Source organism: Pongo pygmaeus, chromosome 18 (genome assembly GCF_028885625.2).
Source record: "Pongo pygmaeus isolate AG05252 chromosome 18, NHGRI_mPonPyg2-v2.0_pri, whole genome shotgun sequence".
Lineage (NCBI taxonomy): Eukaryota > Metazoa > Chordata > Mammalia > Primates > Hominidae > Pongo > Pongo pygmaeus.
In genome coordinates, this window is record NC_072391.2 from 26,788,952 (window position 1) to 26,813,743 (window position 24,792).

General features: G+C 43.0%; 1 protein-coding gene across 2 annotated transcripts in view; it reads left to right on the forward strand.

The window, feature by feature from the left end:
• PRKCB (protein kinase C beta) overlaps positions 1-24,792 on the forward strand; it is a 386,071-nt gene that overhangs the window by 320,052 nt on the left and 41,227 nt on the right. For both annotated transcript variants that reach the window (XM_054454155.2, XM_054454154.2), the window contains exons 11-13: positions 15,037-15,128; positions 17,286-17,348; positions 23,559-23,697. In XM_054454155.2, coding sequence (XP_054310130.1) covers positions 15,037-15,128; positions 17,286-17,348; positions 23,559-23,697 — 294 coding nt within the window. The remainder of the gene's footprint in view (positions 1-15,036; positions 15,129-17,285; positions 17,349-23,558; positions 23,698-24,792) is intronic.

Genomic DNA, 24,792 nt, shown 5'->3' on the forward strand with positions numbered 1-24,792 from the left:
TAGGGGCTGGGTGTACATGGAAATTTTGCAGAAGTCTGGGTCCCCTCCAGGGATTGTCATGTGCCAGGGAAGAGATACTGAGAACCAGGAGAGCCTAGAACACAAGAGCCCAGTGGGTTTGGGTCTTGCAAGGTGACATGATTTGGCTGTGTCCCCACCCAAATCTCATCTTGAATTGTAGTTCCCATAATCTCCATATGTCGTGGGAGGGACCAAGTGGGAGGTAGTTGAATCATGGGGGCGGTTACCTCCATGCTAGTTATGATAGTGAGTGAATTCTCCAAGATCTGATGGTTTTAGGTTGGACTTTTACCCCACTTCGCTCTGCACTTCTCCTTGCTGCTGCCATGTGAAGAAAGACACGTTTGCTTCCCTTTCTGCCATGATTGTAAGTTTCCTGAGGCCTCTCTAGCCATGCTGAACTCCAAGTCAATTAAACCCCTTTCCTTTATAAATTACCCGGTCTCAGGTATGTTTAATGGACTAATGAGAATGGACTAATACACATGGGAATGAAGGCCTCCCATGTTGGAGACCAATGCAAGTAATTGAATTGTGGGGGCGGTTACCTCCTCTCTAGTCATGATAGTGAGTGAATTCTCACGAGATCTGATGGTTTTATGAGGGACTTTTACCCCATTTCGCTCTGCACTTCTCCTTGCTGGTGCCATGTGAAGAAGGACACGTTTGCTTCCCCTTCTGCCGTGATTGTAAGTTTCCTGAGGCCTCTCTAGCCATGCTGAACTCTGAGTCAATTAAACCCCTTTCCTTTATAAATTACCCAGTCTCAGGTATGTCTAATGGACTAATGAGAATGGACTAATACACATGGGAATGAAGGCCTCCCCATGTGGAGACCAGTGCAGAATCTCCCCAACCGACAAGTCCAAGGATGGAACAGATTGCTTTCTCAGTTGTTGAGGGTCTGATAAGTCATTAACCTATCTCTAGGGATTGTATCGATTGAAAGAAAGAAGTGCTTGGGGAGACGCACTCACTGCAAGCAAGAGACCCTGGGATGCCAAGTGCAGTTGGCTGAAGAAAGAGCAGATCCCCTTCCATCTCACCTGCACTCTGCGCATATGCTCATTGAGTGAAATGCTCCAATTTAAATTATTTTTTCTCACTTCTTTTTGGGCTAAGCACATATATTTTAATGTTGCATAAATTAAATTTATTTTCAAAGACTTATAATAATGCCTACTATATGTGAGGCACAAGGCAAACAATTTTAAGTCTCATGACAACTTAGATAGGTTCTGTCATCATTCCCATTGTGTAGACCAGGGGACTGAGGCCACACAGCTAGTACATTTCAGGGCCAGGATTTGAACCCAGGCAGTCTGGCTTTAAGGAGTTTTGCATTTAACTGCTATGCTCTGAGATCTTTTTAAAAAAACATTATGTATATGTATATGTTTATGTATATGTATATGTATGTGTGTGTGTGTGTGTGTGTGTATGTGTATGTGTATGTATATGTGTATGTGTATGTATGTGTATGTGTATGTATATGTATAAGTATATGTACTTTTAGAGACAGGGTCTTGCTCTGTGGCCCAGGCTTGAGTGCAGTGAAACAATCATAGCTCACTGCAGCCTTGGGCTCCTGGGCTCAATAGATCCTCCTGCCTTGGCCTCCCTAGTAGCTAGGACTACAAGCATGCATCACCACGCCCAGTTAATATTTAAAAATATTTTGTAGAAACAGGGTCTTGCTATGTTACCTAGGCTGGTCTCAATCTTCTAGGCTCAAGCAATCCTCCTACCTCGGCCTCCCAAAGTGCTGGGATTACAAGTATGAACCACCACACCCAGCCTGAAGTCTCTTGAGTGTGGATCACCTAAAGACCACTCCACCTGACACCCCTGGGTTAGAATCCCCCCTGCGGGCCTGTCTCCAGGCTCCACCAGGAGCCTGTGCTGTACTCTAGCCATGGTCACCTCTCACCTGTTCAGGGAAGCCACACTACCTCCACCTCTTAGCTTCCCTATCTCTGCATAAAACTTGATGTTCCATCTGAGCCTCTACCATGCATGGATCTTCAACAATGTTGCTTCATTCCAGCCTCACAAAAATCTTGCAGTGAAAGGGATTATCTACTGTCCCATTTTGCAGGTGAAAGGATTGAGAATCAGGGCTGCATGGTAGTTCTTCCTCGACACAGCACTGGGTCATTGGCTCATTGAGCTCAGAGCCCAAGCTTTTGTTAGTACATCATGTTGAGTTGCCACCAAAATGGCCTTGACGATGATGACACAAACAAGAACAAAAAGCAGCAGCTCACAGTAATATGTTGGGCACTCTACTCAGCACTCTAGCTGTATTATCTCATTTTATCCTCCTGATACCTCTATTGGAAAGGTACTATTACTAACTTTAATTTACAGACAAGAATGCTGACATTCAGAGAAGTTAAGTAACTCGTGCACCGTCACACAGCTGCTAAGTAGTGGAGCTAAGATTTGCTCGGCAAGACTCTAGAACCCCAAACCTGGAAGCCTTTGCTAACCTACCTGTGCCTTAACTTCACATTCCTGGTTTTGGCTTATAGAATATTTTCACTTTACAGCCCGGCACAGTGGCTCACACCTGAAACCCCAGCACTTTGGGAGGTGTAGGCAAGTGGATTGCTTGAATCCAGGAGGTCAAGACCATCCTGGGCAACATGGCAAGATCCCACCTCTACAAAAAATTAGCTGGGAGTGGTGCACGCACCTGTAGTCCCACCTACCCAGGAGACTGAGGTGGGAGGATCAACTGAGCCTGGGAGGTCAAGGCTGCAGTGAGCCATGATTGCATCACTGCACTCCAGCCTGAGCTACAGACTGATACCTTGTCTCAAAAAATAAAATAAAATAAAATATAAAATATTTTCACTTTTATGATCACATCTAATCTTCACAAAAACACTATAAGTATTATGGTCCACATTTCTACTCAATGGAAACTGACCCCCAGAAAGATGAAATGGCCCAAGTTCCACAGTTGGTAAGTGGCAGTTCCAGGGCTTGAGCTCAGGTTTTCTAATAGCCCTTTGGGTGTTTTTTTTTTTTTTTTTTTAATACTATGGAAGTCACTCCGCTTATCCTACGGGGATATTGCAAGGATTAGATAAGATTTTATCCATGGGAATGATTATTAAAATTTAGGGAGCACTGCATATACATGAGGCAAACCATGGTTATCATGACTAAAATGAGCAGGAAGGTGACACCTCTTTCTGGGGATGTCCTTGAAAATGGTCATCTGGCTCCTGCTCATTTTCTAGCATTGCATGGCCTGGATCTGCAGAGCAGGGCTTCAGAGGAGGCAGTGGAGCTGGAATAGGCCATATCCCTAAAAGGGCATTACTGCCTGTATACAGAGGGCACTAATGCTTATTGATTATTTCAACAAAGACTTATTCATTGAAATAATTGTATCAGGCCCCATAGCATCACCATGATGAGGTACAAAACAGATAAAGTCCCTGTTTCTTTGGAATTTACATTCTCTTGGGGGAAACTGATAATAAACTATAATAATGACACAAAGTAAAGAGGATGGAGATGGATGGATTGGGGCAGAGAGATGCTATTTTTGATAGGATCATCAAGGAAGGTCTCTCTGATAAGGATGACATCTGAGCAGAGACCAGGGCAAGCAAGGGAGCGGGGCATGTGGCTATCTGGGGGCAGAGTGTTCCAGGCAGCAGGAAGAGTGAGTGTGAATGCCCGCGGCGTGAGCATGCTCCGCGTGTTTGAGGAACAGCGAGGAGGCCGGTGTCGCCCCGGTGGATTGTCATTTTGTATTTTGTGACCCAGAATTCTTTTTGAATCAGCTACCTTTAAAAAAAAAGAGACAAATCCAATATAACATGCTGTAAATTTGATGTTTTTCTTTCTAGAGACTTAGAATTTTAAAGATAAAAGATTCTTAATAGACTTCTAAAAAATCTCAAAAGTGGCCAAAATACTGGATAAAAGTGAAAGAGACAACCAGCAATGTACAAAACCATTTTTTAAAAATCAATTTTTAAATGATATAAATTTGATTTTTAAAAATTTATTTAAAAAAGCAAAGTTACATCAGAAATAATCTTATATTGGAATAAAAATATCTTTCAAACATATGCACAGCACGGTGTTAACAGAAAATGTAGGATATTAAATCCTATTTAAGATGTTATTTTAAGTGTGTTAAAATTGAATATTCACATGGAAAAGAATCAGAAGGGGGCATAAACAAATCAAAATATTGATTTGATTTAGGGAGGGGTCTGTGGGTAAGTGCCTTCTTTTTGAACTCACATCATTTCAGAAGTAGTTATAATATAGCTGTTTAAGTTTTTTTTAATGTACCACAAGATGGCAAAGTTAATATCCAAATAGATGCAAAAGCTCCCAGAAGGGGGTTGAGTTTTCAGAGATTTGCTCATTAGATGGTTTGGGCAAATTGTCCTAGAAGCACAAAGGGATAATAAGCCTGTACTCCACAGTCAGGTGAATCTGGATCTGTGATTACTTGCTAGATGACCTCTAGGAAGTCACTTAACAGCTCTGAATATGGATTTCATCATCTTTAAAGTGGGCATAATCAGGGAGGATTAAAAGAGATGGTGACTATAATAAACATGAAATGGAGGTTGCCGGCATTATTAGAGCTGGACTGGAGGTGCACCTTGCTGCATAGGCACAAAAGAATTATGTTTCTTCCATTCCTTTTGCAGTTTTTCTCAGGGACAATTGTCAGCCCGGCACATTCATGCAATTTCCCAACTGCCAGTGGGCACAGGCAGTTAAGTTTCTTTAGCAAAACATCTATTTTAACTGTTTTCTTTTCAATTGAACATATGCACCTCTTTTTTTTTTTAAATAGAATTAGATTTTATGAGTCATTGAAGGACAGAAGTTACTTCCTCCCCAAATTTGCTGCCATGGCCCAGCAATAACTCAGTTGCAAGGCATGCTGGGAGGAACGTCAATTCAGAATGCAAGAGAAGACAGGGAGGGGGTGAAGATGATTCCCACTTGTAGAGTGGACCCCTGATGGCCCAAGAATGAGCCCCGAGAATGTCCCTGGCAGCAGTACCCAAGGATATGGTTGGACTTAAGGGCATTGCTGCAGGTGGCTCTGGCTGTTGTCTCAGTCAGCAATGATCAAGTTGTAAGAAACAGAACCCCCCTTCCCCTGCCCTCCACCAAACTGGCTCCAATAGCTCCAAAAAAACAGAGAAGACTTTTTTTTTGTTTTTTTTTTTTGAGACAGGATCTCCCTTTGTCACCCAGGCTGGAGTGCAGTGGTATAATCATGGCTTACTGCAGCCTGGACCTCCTGGGCTCAAGTGATCCCCCTGCTTTGACTTCCCGAGTAGCTGGGACCACAGGCATGCACCACCAAGCCTGACTAATTTTTTAAAATTTTTTTGTAGAGATGGGGTTGAGACCTATGTTGCTCAGGCTGGTCTCAAATTCCTAGGCTCAAGTAGCCCCCATACCTCAGCCTCCCAAAGTGTTGGAATTACAGGCATGAGCCACCGCACCCAGCCTGGAGAGGATTGTTGATGAGAAATTAGTTAATGCATGCAATGTACCTTATTCAGGTGATGGGTGCCCTAAAAGCCCTGACTTGACCACTATGCAATCTATGCAGGTAACCAAAAAAAGAGGATTTTATTGGAAAGAAACCACCCAAAGACAAAGGTGTACCTGGGCCTCATGAGGAGCTAGAATCTGTAATCCTAAAGCAGTCTAGAATAGATTTCTAGGTTTCTTTGTCCTTGCTTTCTTTGTTTCTCCCTGCTCCTGGTAAACATGACTTTGTTAGCTCCTTGCAGTTTGCCTATCTGGCAAATTCCCTGCATTTCAGATCATAGTCCTGGGAAAGAGAATCTGGTTGGTTCAGCTTGGGTCAGGTGTTTATTCCTGGCCCAATCAGCTGGAAATTGGCTGCTACTAACTCACTAGAAACCTTTTAAAAGGTGTTGTATCTACAGGGAGGGAATAATTGGTGCTCATGCCAGGTGAGAGGCACCATCTTGAGTCCAAGGAGACTAACTGGATTGAAGCAGGACATAGTTATAGCCTAGTGGTACAAACATGGCATCATTGCCTCCCAGGGGAGGAAACTGGTGAGAGCTTGGCAGGTGTTAGTGCTTTAGCCAACTAAAGCCATCCAAGGATCTTGAGTACAGGAAATGAATCAGAAATGCAACCCAGGCAAATAGAGCTGGGGCAGGTAAGAATAGACACAGCCTTACGCTCTCTGTTTTCTTGATGGTGGCCTTTGCATATTCATTCAATAATCAAAGATCTGTGGAATTCCGAGGAAGAATAGAGGTGTTCTAGCCTTTGAAAACTTTGGCCTCTATGTGGAGGGACAAGGCTTAGAAAGCTGAAAACAAACAAAAAAGAAGCCAGAAGAGCATCAATTGCTTGATTCTAACAGTGATTGCAAGGCTATAAAATACAGAGGAAGGAAAAGTTGTGTGTGAACACGTCATTGACGGCACACTTACTTGGGTAAGGCTTTTTGAGTTTGCGTGGACTTGACATGCATCATCTGATGTATCTTGGCAACACCCCTATGAAGAACAACCTGTCATTACCCCCTTTTGGGAAGGTGGAGACTCTAAGTAACTGACCCAAGGTCTCAGAGCAAGTATCCAGTATAACTGTGACTAGAACCCAGGACTAGCTGATGCCAGAACCAGGGCTCTTAACCACAGCACTACACAGCTTCTCTGGAGAGAAACAGATGGTTCTGAGCAATAAAGGGATCAGCTTACAGACAGGATGAATCCACAGACCAGCTTGGAAAATCATTAAAGATCATTAAATAGACAAATTCTTGCAGCGACTCCCCTTGGAGCATGGTACATAGAGCTGCCCACGTGGTCGGTTTTCTCTGTTCATGGTATCTGATTAAAAGTGGCAAGTGTCCCCCTGGCAGTCACACAGGCATCATGTTACACTCCACTTTCAGCTGTCTTAGGGGAAGATTGTCTCTTTGAATTCCCTTGCTTCCTCTGGAGACCTCCAGGTGAATTCTGCACCTCCCACCTTGTCATCATTTTAAATCAGACTATCCTCATACTCATGTTCCAAATTTGGGAAATTCTAGCCAACCATTTTGCATAATGTAGTGACAGACAGACATTTAGTTTTATTTATTTACTGATTATGAGAGATTAAGGAGAAAGGGAATTTTTAATTACCTGAAGGCACTTGAAGCTTAGAGGGCAGCGGTAATAGTGTAATGAAGAATCACAATAACAATGACAATTTTGAAGAAGCCCTTTAAAGTCAAGCAGACTAGCCAGTTTGAAGAGAAAGATGGTGAGTTTGCCTTTCCGAGCTTTTAATTGGAGTTGATGGTGGAACACCCACGTAGAAACGTCCTGTAGCCAGCTGGAGCTGACTGGAGCTCAGGAGAGAGGGAGAGGATAGAAATATAAGTCAAGACTCATCAGCCCAGCAAGATGAGAGTTGAAATTCTGAGCTGTGACAAGCTCTTCTTGGAAAATTGAGTAAGTAGGAGAGAGCCAATCTGGACTTCAAGTCGATACGCAAGAAATACTTTTTTTGATTTTCATATATTAGAGTCCAACAAATAAGCCCCAATCAAAAAACACTGAGTTTGGTGATAAGGAAGATTTTGCAATAATTTCATAGGAGGAATGGGGAACAAAGGCAAATTTAAGGGTGCTATGGAGGAGAATAATATGTAAGAATTGGAGGCAGTACGTGAGGTCCATTTAGTTAGCTGAAGCCCCCATAGTTCACTCTTTATGCCTCTCATGCACTTTCTTTTATCACATTCTATTTTATTTATTTACTTTTATTTGAAACAGGGTCTCACTCTGTCACCCAGGCTGGAGTGCAATGGTGCAATCACTGCTCATTGCAGCCTTGACCCCCTGGGCACAAGCCATCCTCTCACCTGAGCCTCCTGAGTAGCTGGGGCTACAGGTGTGCGCCACCATGCCTGGCTAATTTTTTTATTTTTTGTAGAGCCAGTGTCTTGCCATGTTGCCCAGGCTGGTCTGGAACTTCTGGGCTCAAAAGCAATCCTCCCACCTCAGCCTCTCAAAGTGCTGGGATTACAGGCATGAGCCCCTGTGCCCAGCCACATTCTATTTTAGATTAGGATTTGAATTAGTTGTATATTTGTTTTAACCAAGATTCTGAATTCCCTGAGGGCAAGCCTGAACCTTATTCATGGTTTTCATCCTTTTAATGCCTGCCTAATGCCATGACTTGCAAAAATAAGCGCTCGATGAAAGTTCTAAAACTCGCTTCTCTGCTCCAGATTGGCTCTGGATTGCCTCTGACAATGTTTTCCAGATTTTGATGTTGCTTACTGTGGAGTGGGAGATGAACCTGGTGGTACATGAACACATTGCATTTATTTTTAAAATAAGTCATTTAAAGGATTGATGTACCAGAGCCAGACTGGATATTGCATAAAGATGATGGACTCCAGATATGCACTTCTTTTCTACAGAGAGGAAGAATTTCCATTTATGACTTCGGTATGAAATTTAAAATTTTTAAAATAATTGTGTTTAAGTTTTTTTTTAACTGAGTTAATAAAAATACTTTTAAAATAAGTCAATTTTAGTAGAAAAGGCAGATGAACTTAGTAAAGATTTTTTTCTTTTCTTTCTTTCTTTTTTTTTTTTTTTTTTTTTTTTTGAGACAGGGTCTCACTCTTGCCCAGGCTGGAGTGCAGTGGCACAATCTGGGCTCACTGCAACCTCCACATCCTGGGATCAAGCCATTCTTGTGCCTCAGCCTTCCGAATAGCTGACATTAGAGGTGTGTGTCACCATACCTGGCTAATTTTTGTATTTTTAGTAGAGATAGGGTTTCACCATGTTGGCCAGGCTGGTCTCAAGCTCTTGGCCTTAAGTGATCTATCCACCTTGACCTCCCAAAGTGCTTACAGGTGGGAGCCACCGCATCCAGTCCAGATATGTACTTGTTTTCTACAGAGGGGATGAATTTCCATTTATGACTTTGGTATGAAGTTTAAAAATTTTAAAATAATTGTGTGTAAGTTTTTTTAACTGAATTAATAAAAATATTTTTTAAAAATAAGTCAATTTTAGTAGAGGAGGCAGACAAACTTGGTAAAGATCTTAAAGCCAGTTGGGAGACAAGTCACATTTGGGTGGATGGTCTTAGGCAGTGCATCATAATCTGGTCTTACCCTACCTTTCCCCCTTTTTCTTTTATATGACTCCATGAATTTTACTCCCCCTCTCCAGCAATAATAGCCATCAAATCAGGAGCATAAGTGCTTAGTTGTATTTTCCACAATATACGTTAAAACAAATACAAAGCCATAAAGGTGAAACCATCATACATCCATGGACTACCTAAAATGATCTCCTACCCATTTTGGGAAACACGGCCATTTGGAAATTTATTTGGCCCCTGTCCCTCGCCTGGGAATCCTTAACATCTGGCACCGTGGATTATCCACAGAAACATCTCTGGCAATAGAGTTGCTCCTGGCATAGAGTGGGCGTCATTAAGTGTTTGTTCAGAAATGAAAGGACAGTGAGATGCCAACCGTAACATTTAATAGCTTAGGCGCTGGTGTGTCGAAGCCACATGCTCAGTACAGTTCAAAGACGATAGATCTTAGAGTTTCCCTGCATATGGTTAGCGGTAGAAACATACCACAAAACACGACCTTACCCACAGTGGAGCGATCCCCAGATTTGGGGATTCCGACTAATGAGTTTGGGGGGCAAGCCGAGTTCTTCCAAGCAGAAAGCAAGCAAGTGAAATCTCTCTCTCACTTACTTCTCTGTCTGTGGCCAATGCCATCTGCTAGCTTTAAAAATAATTTTTAAAAGCAAGTGTTTTGGTTCTCTTCAACGTGCAGCAAAGACAGATGCTATTTTTAGGCTTGTTTTCTATTAAAAAAAAAAAAAAGCCAAAGAACCAGGGGCTGGGTGTTGGCAGTTCTGGCTTACCGTCTGCATTACCAACTTGTATGTGACCTTTTGGCAAATCTCCTATGCCTTGGACCCTGAGAACATAAGTGATAATTTCACCTCCTTTTCTCATTAGACATGTTGAGAGGGTGAAGTGGTATTGGTCTGAGAAATAAAAACCATTTTCTAAAAATTAGTCAGTGTGGGCAACATGGCAAAACTCTGTCTCTACAAAAAATACAAAAATCAGCTAAGTGTGGTTGTTGTGTGCACCTGTAGTCCCAGCTACTGGAGAGGCTGAGGCAGGAGGATCACTTAAGCCTGGGAGGTTGAGGCTGCAGTGAGCAGAGATCACGCCATTGTACTCCAGACTGGGCAACAGAGTGAGACTCTGCCTCAGAAAAAAAAAAAGAAAAATTGGTTAACTTGTGCTCTCCTGTAACCTGCCAGCTTCTGTCTTGATGTACCGCTAAATCTCCATGTTCCTTCTCTCCCCTCTTGGACTGGAAGCTCTTTGAGGGGAGGACACATCCACACATCCATACAATGTCTAGCTCAGAACCTTTCACACAAGATGTACCCACTGGAGGCAGCATCATGAGGGGTTGAGAGTGTAGAGTCTGGAACCAAATGCCTAAGGTTCAGACCCTGGCTTTGCAGCAACTTATCAGCTGAGAGACCACTGGCAAGTTACTTACCTTTTCTGAGCTTCAACTTTCTCCTCTTTAGAAGAAAGAGAATGATTATACTTGTCACATTGAGTTTTGTAGAGGGACAAGTGAGACAAAATATGTAAAGCATTCAGCTCATCACGTAGTAAGTACCCAAGAGGGCTTAATTTCATTATTGTTGTTGTTATAATTATTAGGCACTCCCACATTTGATAAATGCACATATGACTGTTACATATAAGATAAAGTTCTATGTGCTGTATGGAAGATTTTTTTAAATGGTGAATTAAAGGTTTGTTATATGGCCAGCATCATGTTAGACACTCTACATATGTGTCCTTGTTTAATGTTCTGTGGGCAAGTGAAAAATGTCCCGTCTACAGGTGAAGAGAAAGCCCAAAATTAGATTAAATAACTGCTCAGTGTTGCAGTTAGTAAGTAGTGCCACAAGACTTCAAATACTGTATTGACTTAAAAGGTGAAATCTTTGCTTCACTTTCCCACCACCTCCTCCTGGTTTTATAGCCCCTCACAATAGCTTTGCAACTTTTGACAGCAAGTCACCTTTTACACTGTGACTCAGCCATAGCAACATATAAATATAACCAAAACATATATTCCGCAAAAAGTACTTAGTGGTGTTCTGTGCAGCATGCACTGATAATTTCCATTTCATCATTTCATCATTTTTCTTTCTTCTTCTTCTTCTTCTTTTTTTTTTTTTTTTTTTTTTTGAGACAGTTTCACTCTGTTGCCCGGGCAGGAGTACAGTGGCACCACCATGGCTCACCATAGCCTTGAACTCCTGGGCTCAAGCGATCCTCTTGCCTCAGCCTCCCGAGTAGCTGGGACTACAGGTGCTCACCACCATGCCCGACTAATTTTTTTTTTTTTTTTGGTAGAGGCAGAGTCTTGCTATGATCCCCAGGCTGTTCTCAAACTCCTAGCCTCAAGTGATCTTCCTGCCTCGGCCGTGCCAAAGTTCTGGGATTACAGGAGCCAGCCACCATGCCTGACCTCTTTTTTCTATTCTTTTTTTTTTTTTTAAGTTGATCATGACCCACCAAATTGATTCAATCATCAATTAAAGTGAGATACAACTCGAGTTTGGAAAACACTCGTCTGGCTTCAATACTCAGGCAGTGTTGCCAGGACATCTCATTTTCATCACATTTACAGTTTGCAGCCCTGTGTATGTTTCATTCCAGCCCCTCAGTCTGTTAGAGATTATCGAATATGTTATACTCATTTTATAAATGAAGATATCAAGGCTCAGGGATATGAAATGGTCTTCCCAAGCCTCCCCAGTAGTCAGAAAACGTGGAGCCAGTGCTTTGATTCCAACCTTCTGACTGTATGAATGGTGCTTTGGAGACTCAGTAACTCCTGCTGCCTTGAGGATCACCCATTTATTCACTTGATTAATGTGTATTGATGGCTGGCTTTGGCCAGGCATGGTGCTGGGCTGTTGGTACACAGTGGTAAACAAATTTTACATGGTTCCTGGATTTGTGGAACGTTCAGTCACATTTGGCATTAGTCTGTTTCTTTCAGAGTGAGACCCCGAACCTTTGTATTAGCCTACGTGACCTTACATGATGAGTCCCTCAGCACTGCCCTGGGCTCATCTCCTACCCTGTCCCCCTTCTTCTTTCTTCTCCAAGCACATGAGGTGTGCTTTAGCCTCAGGGGCTTTGCACAGCCTGTTTCTCCGCTGGTAAGCTCTCACTCTAGATACCTGCATAGCTGCTTTCGTCATCTCCTTCAAGTCTTTGCTGAAGGATCACCTTCTAAATAAGATTATCCTGAATACTTTATTGAAACTGGAACTCCTTTCTCCATCTCATCCAGCTGGTACTCCCAATCCTCCATACTTTGCTCTGTTTCTCCCTCGCGGCACTTTTTAATCTTTTAACCTTCTATTTTTATTTTTTTTTATTTATTTATTTTTTGAGACAGAGTCTCACTCTGTTGCCCAGGCTGGAGTGCAGTGGTGTGATCTTGGCTCACTGCAACCTCCACCTCCCAGGTTCAAGCAACTCTGCTGCATCAGCCTCTCGAGTAGCTGGGACTACAGGCGCACACCATCATGCCCAGCTAATTTTTGTATTTATATTTTAGTAGAGACAGAGTTTCACTATGTTAGCCAGGGTGGTCTCGAGCTCCTGACCTCAGGAGATCTGCCCGCCTCAGTCTCCCAAAGTGCTGGGATTACAGGCGCGAGCCACTGTGCCTGGCTATCTTTTAACATTCTATATAGTTTATTTATTATGTTTAGCATTTATTGTCTTTATCTGTGTCTACCTGCTAGAATGAAAGACAAAGGCCAGGAATTTTTGTTGGTTTTGTTCACTGCTCTATCCTCAGCACCCATCTATAACCTGGTACCTAGTAGGACTCTATAAATTTGTTTTTACTTGAATAGATAGATGAAATAAATAACCATCAAGTTCAAAATATAATTAACAAATTATGATGTGGTCAGAGATTAAAAAAAGAAAAGAAAAGAAAAAAGCCCACAGGCTTTCATGAAAGAGTATAACGGCAGACCTAATTTAGATTGGGTGGGTTAGAGGAAGTGACTTTTTTAGGCTGAGAACATAAGAGGGACTTCAGTTCCCAAATTCGTTAGCGCAGACTCTGCCATTGCAAGCCAAAGGAATGTAGCGTAAAGGAGAGATTTCACCCAAGCAGAAGTCTCTAAGAAGGGATAAAGTGATTCATTCATTCATTTAGCAAACACCCTCTGATGGAAGGAGAGAAGCGAGTCACATATTGGTGTTGCCCAAGGGCCAAAACACACATCTGACTTATTTAATCCCGCAACATCACTGAGGTTCTACTATTATCTCCTTTTGACAGACAAGGAAACCCAGGTGTTGCATAACTTCTCCAAATACATCCAGCTATTAAGAGACAGAGCTGGATTTCCAAATGAAGTGTCTTTGGCACCAAAGCTTGTGCCCTTTCACTCTCTGGGCACCTGCTATGTACTAGCTGTGCTATCAGAAACAGGGCTTACACAGCCAAGAAGGGCATAGCCCCTGACTTGAAGAAGTTCACAATATCCCTTGAAAGACATGCTGAAAAACTTCCCTGATTAGGACACAGATTTTTTTCTGGCCCCAATTCTTTTACTTCTGGACATGCCTTCCTAGGTTACTGTTTTTCAAACCTTGATAATTCATCTTTTTGATTTTGGTAGCCACTGTGTTATCTATTGGTGAGTACCTCAAAATTCAGCGGCTTAAAACAACAATAAGCATTTATTATCTCAGTTTCTGTGGGGCAGGAATTTGGGAATGCTTTACCTAGTTGATCTGGCTCTGGGTCTCAAAGGAAGCTGCAGTCAGATTGCCAGCTGGAATTTTAGTCATCTGATGAAGCCTTGTCTCGGGTGAAGGATCTGTTTCCAAGGTGATTCTCTCACAGGACTGGAGTTGGTGCTGGCTGCTGGCAGGAGGCCTCAGTTCTTTGCCAAATGTACCTTTCCATAGTACTGCTTGAGCATCCTCATGGCATGGCGGCAGGCTTCCCAAAAAGCAAGTGATCTGAGAGAGGGCAGGGTGGAAGTTGTAGGTCTTTTATGCGCTACTCCTGGAAGTCATACGTTGTCATTTTTGCAATATCCAATGGGTTACACAGGTCAGTCCTATTCATTAGGGGAAGGTACTACACAGGAACATAAATACCAAGAGATTGAAAAATCACTGTGGGCGGGGGGAGCATCATAAAGGCTGGCTACTACAGCTACCTATCACCTGTAACATTATTTACTTAATATTTTCCACTTTTTGTTAAAATCAGCCTTATCCTAAACAGTAATATCAGTTAAGTCACAAGATTAATATGCTGATTATATTTTCCAGCAAAAACAAATATAAACTTGTAATTATTATTATTATTATTTTTGAGATGGAGTCTTACTCTGTCACCCAGGCTGGAGTGCAGTGGCATGATCATGGCTCACTGCAACATCCCCCTCCCGGGTTCAAGTGAGTCTCCTGCCTCAGCCTTCCGAGTAGCTGGGATTACAGGTGCCTGCCACCACGATTCGTTAATTTTTGTATTTTGTTTTTTTTTTTCAGTAGAGACGGAGTTTTGCCATGTTGGCCAGGCTGGCCTTGAACTCCTGACCTCAGGTGATCTGCCCACCTCAGCCTCCCAAAGTGCTGGGATTACAGATGTGAGCCACCGTGCCTGGCCAAAGTTGTAATTATTAATGAAAAAAATTATCTGTGTATCACCTATGCTCGCTTGCGTAGTTCCAGTGACACAAACGTTACCCTTGGGGAAACAGGAAGCTCAGCAAACAGGGATCTGTCAGAGAGTCCTGGTAGTTTTCATCATAAATTCCAGCTCTTCCCCCACTGTCCATTTGGAGCCCCGGAAGCTACAGGATGCTAATGTTGCTGTTTGCTGTCCTCTTCCAGGACCGCCTGTACTTTGTGATGGAGTACGTGAATGGGGGCGACCTCATGTATCACATCCAGCAAGTCGGCCGGTTCAAGGAGCCCCATGCTGTGTAAGTGAGAACTAGTGCTGTGCTTTCTCCTTGGGATAAATGGATAGGTTAGTGGTTCCTTTGAGGGTGTTTTTTTGCCAAAGAGGGATTTTTAAACACCTCGGGCATCTTTTTGAAAAAATATTTAGCCAGGGAAGAAAGGTGTTCTGCTTAATATAAGATGCTTCTTTTTTTCCTGACACCACCTAAGAACCTGAAGCTCAGCCAGACACCATGGCTAATACCTGCAATCTCAGTGTTTTGGGAGGCTGAGGTTGGAGGATCACTTGAGCTCAGGAGTTAGAGGCCAGCCTGGGCACCATGACGAGATCTCGTCTCTATAAAAAATAAAAAACTTAGCTGGGCATGGTGGCGCACAGCTGTAGTCTCTCCTAAAAATAAAACAAAACTCAAAGCTCTAAAACCACAGCTATTTCTTTATTTCTAATTCATGTCCCTGACTGCTTAGAAAGGCCCCATATCTTCCTTGGGGATTATCATTGTAGATTTTATGTGTCCATTTGCTAATATTTATTGAGAACTTACTATGAGCCAGGCCCTAAGTGCTTAACAAACATCGTCTCACTTAACCCTGAGAATAACTCTGGGAGGGAAATGCTACCATCCCTGCTTTACAAATAAGGAAATGGAGATGCAAGGTTTTGAAAGCTTGCTCAAAATCATGGAGCTAGTGAGAAGTAGTCCCCGAATTCTGACCCCGGTTTTTCTTTGCCCATGTTCTTTATCTTATACCACTCTCCCTCTTAGATGCCTTCACTCCACGGGGGTGAAGGATCAAGGTGCTCAGTGGCAATGGTCTGTGGTTCCTGGGATGGGGAGACTGATTCTGGGTTGTTGGAAATGTGTTTCCTCTGCTGAGTCAATTCCATCCCCTTTAGTTCAAAAGGCAGCTACAGTCTCTTCTTTTTAGAACACACATTTCATCATGTCACTCTCCTGCTTAGGAACATGGCAAGTTATAGGAATTAGCAATGATAACCTCTCCTGGGGAGTTTGCTAAGATCTTATTGCCTCTCCAGAGAGCCCCCAGAGCTCATCTAGAACCCCACCTTGTCATACCAGAGGCTCAGTGGCTCCTACCCAGTTCAACTTGCCCCGTGTCCTCCCACCTGGACAGGTTGTGAGCACTATGTTCTGATAGGATTTGCATTATTCTTGTGCTTCCAAATCTAGCCATTCATATCTCCTGGCATGACTCTAATAGGACTAGCTTTGCTTTTACTTCTAACATCTAATTGACCACAGGCTTTAATTCCATTGTCACACAAGACATGTCAAGACACTTTACATAGTTCCCCAAAGTGCTGCCCAACCTTTGTGGCATAACTGGGCTTCCCAGTTCTCTCAAAACCTCTTTCTTTCTGGGTTGACCTTCAATAAGAGGTTATACTTTAGACAGATGTTGTTTCTTATTCCAACTGCGCCATTCATCCACTATGTAACTTGCCCAAGTTAACCTCTCTAACCCTCAGTTTCCTCATTTGAGGAATGGGGAGATACTAGTAGGACCTACCTTACAGGATTGTTATTAGGATTAAGTCAGGTAATGCCTAAAATGGTGCTAGGCAGATGGTAAACCTTCAACAGATGTTAGCTGCTATTGTTAAGATAATTTAACTTGCTATATAGTCTGAAAGTATAATTCTCTCTTTTTTGGGGGGGTGGGGGACAGGGTCTCACTGTGTTGCTCAGACTGGAATGCACTGGCCCTGATCATAGCTCACTGCGGCCTTGATCACCTGGGATCAAGCAATCCTCTTGCCTCAGCCTTCCAAGTAGCTGGGATCACAGGCATGTGCCACCACGCCCAGTTATATTTTTCTTTTATTTTTAGTAGAGACAAGGTCTCACTCTGTTGCCCAGCTAGTGAAACTATAATCCTTCACCCAGTTCATCATATCCCGTGTCCCCCTCTCCACTATACAATTGTTGAACTTCTGCCTACCCCCAGTTTGTCCTTAAGGCAACCCCATCACCCTCTAAACCACCCTTTGAATCCATCCGTACTCTCAGCACTTTATAAGCTATATAGCTGACCATCCAGGGGTTTTTTAATGCCCCGCACCTAGTTCAATACTGTATTGAATTTTGAGCATTGCCAAGCATATGGTGTCCCTGAGTTTCTCCATCACTTTTTTTTTTTTTTTTTAATTTCAGATTTTACGCTGCAGAAATTGCCATCGGTCTGTTCTTCTTACAGAGTAAGGGCATCATTTACCGGTAAGTGAACACTGCTGTACTTTCCATCTCTTCATCTCCCTCAGCTCCTCCCTGCCCTGCCTCTTTCTTCAGCTGCTTTTAAAATTAGAATCCGCGGTGGGGGAGGAATCCTCCAGAACTAACTTGGGCATGTGTTCTGCCAGGCAGCATCGCCCACTGCCCTGGCAAAGTTTGGGCAGCTCTATGTGGTGGTAGAAAATCTCGATGGACTGTGTCACAAATGATGGTTCAGAGCCTCAAACAGGAGACCGTTTGCTCTAAGAGGAGACTCACAAAGAGGACCCCAGTACTTCTTTCTCTTGCTTGTGGACCCTACATTTGAGGAGCAGGCAAAGAATTTTGGCTGGCAGAATGTGATGGATCACATTATTATGAAACATTTTTTATTTATTTATTTTTTTCTGCTATGTAACTACAACTTGGAAATGGATCTCTGAGTGGCTGCCCTGAAAGACAGGATTAAGTTCAGGACTTGGCATTTGCTGGTTTTTGGAGGAGCAAATGGATGATCATAGCTGCATGAGTCATACCATTTTATATTTCATGCAAGGCAGACGATTGCACCCGAGGCTGCTATTTGTCAGCGAGTCCAGGGCGTACAATTCTCCTTGTACTACATCGATGCAAATGGCATAGCCAGTGCAGGCTTGGGCTGGTTTGTTATGCAAGAGAGGCTGCAAAGTATGAGGCTTCCAAATAGCACTTGGCACGGGTGGGGGTCTATTTCAAAGATTATGAAGAACCACAAAAGTCTCTTCCATTCATGTGTTTGACACATATTTATCAAATCCTACTATATACTAGGCACTCTTCTGGGTGGTGGGCATACAGAAGTGAATAAAACAGATGAAACCCCTTGCCCCTGTGAAGTTTATCTTTCTCATGGTGGGAGATAGACAAGTGAATCATAAAAACTAGTCTACCAAGTAGTGATAAGTACTATGTAGATAAATCAAGCAGGGGAGGGTGCTGGTGTACACTGGCTGTTGGAGGGTTCTCTCTCATTCTGTAGAGAGCATGTTGATGAGGGCCTGGAGACTTAGGGGTGACTTGAGAGTCCTGGGCCTTTTGCCTTAACTGCGGGATATGGGATTAAAAGGCATGAGGGGGCCGGGCACGGTAGCTAGCACCTGTAATCCCAACACTTTGGGAGGCCAAGGCAGGAGGAATGCTTCAAGCTAGGAGCTCCAGAACAGCCTAAGCAACATAGTGCAGCCCACATCTCTAAAAATAAAACAAAATTAGCCAGGTGTGATGGTGCATACCTATAGACCTAGCTACTCAGGAGGCTGAGGTGGGAGGATCAATTGAGCCCAGGAATTCAAGGATGCAATGAGCTATGATCATACTACTGCATTCCAGCCTGCGTGACACAGTGAGACCCTGTCTCCAAAAAAAAAAAAAAAAAAAAAAAAACAGGCATGTTAAGATTAGACCTGGTAAGTACAAGGCAGATAGCGGAAGCCAGGCTATGGGGTGCTGGTAGGATGGAGGCATGGGAAGTGGGGACCTTGTCAGAGGCTTTCAGAGTCCTGGGGCTTTTAGTCAAACCTGAAGTGGTGATACAGAATCTATAGGGGAAAGGATGATCTTATTCTGAGGGCACAAAGTCCCTGCCATTCCTACTTTCTCCTAATGATGGAGGGAAGAAGGTCAAGAAGAGGAGTGGTTTTACTTGGCACGTGGGTGATCCTAGTGAAAATGTAAAAATAGAGAGAAGAATAATTTAGAAGCTGAGGCAAGAGGATCACTTGAGCCCGGGAGTTCGAAACTGCAGTGAGCTATGATTGTGCCACTCTACTCCAGCCTGGGCAACAGAGCAAGACCCTGTCTCTAAAAAAAGGAGAATTTAAATTTTAAATAGTATGATCATTCTGCCCATGCCCATGTTTGCCCTCAATGAACACGTCCACTATGTGTGCAAGAAATGGCACATGGAAATCCTCTAATTCCCTTAGTTTCTCTTTTGACTCTCATAGTGACAACATCTTTTTGTGCTGAATATTATTCTGGTGTTGAAAGGTACACATGAGGCTGGACGCAGTGGCTCATGCCTGTAAACCCAGCACGTAGGGAGGCCGAGGCAGGCTGATTGCCTGAGGTCAGGAGTTGGTGACCAGCCTGGCCAACATGGTGAAACCTCATCTCTACTAAAAAATACGAATATTAGCTGGGTGTGGTTGCACATGGCTGTAATCCCAGCCACTCGGGAGGCTGAGGCAGGAGAATCGCTCGAACCCGGGAGGCAGAGGTTGCAGTGAGCCGAGATCGCCCCGTTGCACTCCAGCCTGGGCAACAAGAATGAAACTCCATCTCAAAAAAAAAAAGTACACATGATCTGCCATATGACATGATCCCTAAATTCAAGCCGATGACTTCAGCTGGTGCTTAACCAAAGAGACAGGGATCATGGGTGATTTTTCACTCTACATGATTTTCAGCTTGGGTGCTGACATTAGGACCTAACTCCTATGTGGGATGTGCCTCTACTAAAATAGAACCAGTTGGGTTCTTGAGAAGATTAAATATGGAACTACAAGTTTATTGGAAGAAAATCCACTCCCAGTGTAGGAAACAGGAGAGGAAATAATTAGAGTTCCGGTCAATTGAGTTGTGATTCAGGGCTAGTTTCTAATCAATCAGGAAGCTGCATTGGGATCTGGGATCCATGGATCCAGCTCATTGGCCAGGCAGCTGGTAAAATTCAAAGATTAGCATTTCAGGTGCTAAGATGATACCTATTCCAAAGCCCCTTTTCCTAAACTAACTACACACTCTCCCTTTCATCTTCCACTATTAATATGGTCTTTAAAGGGGTATTTATCAATCTTTTAAGCCAGTCTGCATCTGAACCCTTCTTTTGTGTATGTGGAAGAACAGAGTCAATCTCCTGCTATAAATAATGAAAATGACAGATACTCATTTCACAGCCCCCCTGTAACCAGGGCAGGCACACAATCCAAGCTCTGACAGTTGGTCATACTTACTCAAGACCTTGAATCAGAAACTAGTGGCCAAGGAAGCAGAAAGCATAGAATCAAGAGTGACCATAGTAATTATCAGCAGCTACTTTCCAGAGGCAAGAGAAGAGGGTCTTAATAGCAATAGGCAGAGTCCAGCATTAGGGCTTCGTGGAACAAGGGGTAATGTCTGTGTCCCATGGCAGCTTGGGTGGTGGTGTCACTGGACAAGCCCTGAGTTGCAGTTAGGCATCATTTCAGGCTGTATAGACTCTTAATCTGGTTCTTCAGTCTCCTCAAATATTCCATGAGCTCCCCAATATCCTTTGATGAATTCCTTTTCAGGTAAAAATCATCATAGTTGGTTTTTGTTGCTAACCATCCAGAACGCTGATGGAAATAGAGATCTTGAAATTGACAGTCAAATGGAAATGGCAAAAAATAAATTACTTGACAAAAGATGTATAGTTTTATCATTTCATAGAGATTGATTTCATAGTGGTAATATCTTTTAAGATGTTACAAATCACTACTTCCTTCATCTAAATCTCTACTTAATTGAACAGTTCTTAAGGAAAGAGGATGAAGGATTATGTTAGACTTACCATCTTTAAGGAACTGGAGATGTTGGGTTGGGGGGCGGGAAGGGAAGAAGATTCTTCCTATCAAACTTAGTGTCTGATTTACTGACCACTGTCTCTGGAATGTGTGTTGGTTTTGCCCTTGATGGTTTTCTGAAAAATGAAAATAATTTCTCCATCCACCTTTTGAAGCAGAAATGAGGATTTATTACATAGAACAAAAGATTAGAGTGTGATATCAAAACACTGTATGTGACAGTGAAGATGACAGAGGTGCCCTCCAGCCTCAGGACTGCCTGGCTCTTGGCACCTGAAACTTCTTTTCTATAATAGATGAAGATTTTATCACTTCCCTAGTCTAACCAGCTGCCTGCTTCTGAGCATGTGGTCGAGCTGAAGGGATGTCATTTGTCACTATTAGAGAAATCACATATATCACATATAGACCTACCTAGTAAGTTTATGAAAAGCAAATTGCTGCAAAGCCTGGGTTTTCTGAGTTCCAAACTTTCACTCAAATCACGGTGGCTTGTAGATGAGCATGAAGGCTGGCTATGAGCAGCACCATGGGCAGCGCCAAAGGCATGGCATGTTGGGACTGGCAAACATCAGTGGGCAAGTGCAAGTGGACCTCCCCCTCCCTTTGAATAAGGAGACCCCATAGACACAGATAGGAGATGCCAGGATATAGTTTTCAGATTGTATTCTTTTAGTTGGAAATGATGACAGCAACTCAATTCAAAGTAACTTAGGTTAAAAGAGGCATTTATTGGCGACATAACTTAAAAATCCAGGCGCAGATCTGACTTCAGGCCTGGATAAATGCAGAGGCTCAAGTGACATTATGTGGGCACACTTTATCACCCTCCCTCTAGGCTCTACTTTCTCTATATTAGATTGCTTCTCTTCATCTGGTGACCTCTGGAGTTTCTAGACTTCCATAATACCACCTGAACAACCCCAATGTAAAATGCACTTATCCCTTTCCTGATTGTGCCAGCCAAAGTGCCAGCACTAATGCTTAACTGCTTTGATTGGCTCAGATTGGATCACATGCCCATTCCTGAATCAATCACTGTGACCAGCAAGATGGAATATTTCCATTGGCCAAGACAGGCCCACTTGACCACTCCTGGAGCCATGTTACATGGAAGCCATGTTACACCCATATTACATGGAAGAATTGAAGGAGGGTGGTTCTTCCAAGAAATAATAGAATGCTGTCATCACGAAATACTAGAATAGACAGAACCACAGATGCCCACTACCCAATCAAGATGACCGAAGGGAAAGATCTGAGTTAAGGAATAGATCCCCCTACGTCTCAGGAAATCGGACTTCCCCATCTTCTATTAGGACTGGGACCATCTGATCCATCTCTCAGCCTTGCTCACTGGTGCTGAAATATAATGCATTGACATTGGAGTAGGTGTTTAGGGAGGAGGAAAGTGTGTTGATATTGGAGCAATCTTGTGTGCTAAAGACCTACAACTGTTCCCCAAAATATCAAGCTCTTCTCATCAACACAGATGAAAATAAAAGAGAATATAGCACATATCCTTTAGGTTAGAGCTCAAATGTCACCGCCTTAGAGAGGTCCTTTCTGACTGACACCCTGCTTAAAGTGTCTTCCTCCAATCACTATCTTATGTCCTCTTTATTTTCATCATACCACTTATCAGAATCTATAATAATCATGCTTATAGAGCAATTGCTATCTTTTTCCCAGCACTGAAATTTAATCTGAAGAACAGGAGGCTTGCTTATCTTGTTTACTGCTACATGCTATACCTGGCTCCAGGCATAGTGCCTGTCACATAGTAATTGTGCAACATTTTTTTTTCAAGACGGAGTCTCGCTCTGTCACCCAGGCTGGAGTGCAGTGGTGCGATCTCGGCTCACTGCAACCTCTGCCTCCTGGGTTCAAGCTATTCTCCTGCCTCAGCTTCCCGAGTAGCTGGGACTACAGGCGCCCACCACCATGTCCAGCTAATTTTTGTATTTTTAGTAGAGATGGGGTTTCACCATATTGGACAGGCTGGTCTTGAGCTCCTGACCTTGTGATCCACCTGCCTTGGCCTCCCAAAGTGCTGGAATTGCAGGTGTGAGCCAATGTGCCCTGCCAAATATTTTTTGATTCAAAGAATTGATGGAAACTCCTGGGTCATGTCCTAGGAGGTGGCCCAAGAGATCAGGGAACACTTAACATTAAATATTTCTTTCGATCAGCATTTTTTTCTTTGTAATTTTTAGAGATATTTAAAAAAATAATAATTTTGTGAAAAATGTATCTTCTTACAAAATATAAGGAGTCTTTAAGTTGCATAGGACAATTCTTGGAATTTTCTTGGATCCAAGAAGTGTCATGGATGCTCTGCCCTTTGCTTAACTTTCTGTGGATCTCCGTCTTTTCAGAAGTGCTGTCTCTTTGTGTCCTTGTGAGACACTTGGCACAGTTGGCTGTGTAGAAAAAGAAAAGCACGGAGGCTTGCGGACCTCTTTTTTTCTCCCTGCCAGATTGTAAGCTGTTGGAGGTCAAAGGCTGGTTTCTACTGACCTTTGTGCCCACACAACACCTAACACAGTGCTTTATGCATAATGAGTGGCTGTTGGTTGGCTTGAAATGCATAGCATTTAATTAAATCTCTAAATTCTTGTGTCTGCCATAGTGACCTAAAACTTGACAACGTGATGCTCGATTCTGAGGGGCACATCAAGATTGCTGATTTTGGCATGTGTAAGGAAAACATCTGGGATGGGGTGACAACCAAGACATTCTGTGGCACTCCAGACTACATCGCCCCCGAGGTGAGAGCTGCCGGGCACACGTTCACATTGCGGTGATGTACCCTCTGCTCCCCAGATGGCCGTGTGAGAGCTGGGAAGGGTTGAGGGTGGTACCTTGCAAGGGAACCTCGGGCAGATTCTTATTCTATACTCTAAATCCTCCCTTTGAGATCACACATGCAAATTAATTTAGCACACATCCAGAAGCCCAAGCCCAAAATACATCAAGGTTTGGGAGAAAATTTAAATAAAACCCAAAAGAACCATCCAACACACATCAGTAAAATTCTTCGTCAAACTGTTGTGGCTCACGGCCATGTGATACCGCCTAATTATGACATTGAAGTGTTTGTTGGGAGAAAAAGAGCAGATCCCCTGGGCTGGCATATGACATAGGATCTATGTCCTGTATATGTCCCTCAGTAGGAAAATGGACAATAGCCCATGATTTATTTATAGCATGAAATACTACCAGGCACCAATTCAGAAGAGTGAATTAGATATATATGTAGATATGCAAAGATCTTCAAGACACATCGTTAGAGAAAAAAATCAAGGTACAGAATGACAAATACAAGGCCAGGTGTGGCAGCTCGCGCCTGTAATCCCAGCACTTTGGGAGGCAGAGGCAGGTGGATCACTTGAGCCCAGGAGTTGCAGAGCAGCCTGGCCAACATGGCGAGACCTCGTCTCTACAAAAAATACAAAAATTAGCCAGGTGTGGTGGCACATGCCTGTAGTCCCAGCTACTTGGGAGGCTGAGGTAAGAGAATTACCTGAGCCCCAGGAGGTCCAGGCTACAGTGAGCTGAGATTATGCCACTGCGCTCCAGCCTGGGTGACACAGTAAGACCCTGTCTCAAAAAAAAAAAAAAAAAAAAAAAGAAAGAAAAGAAGAAGAATGACAAATAACACTATGATGATACTATTTATGGATGAAACAGAAATACACAGAACACTGTTCTGTTTTCAATGAGTAAAAGCATACAAAAATCTGGAAGATTTCAAACTGATTTTATAACACTGGTTACCTCTGAGGATAAGGGAATTGTAAAGAGAAATTTAGCTATTTCTGTATACTGCTGACATTTTTTACAAGGTAAATGTATTTGGGTAT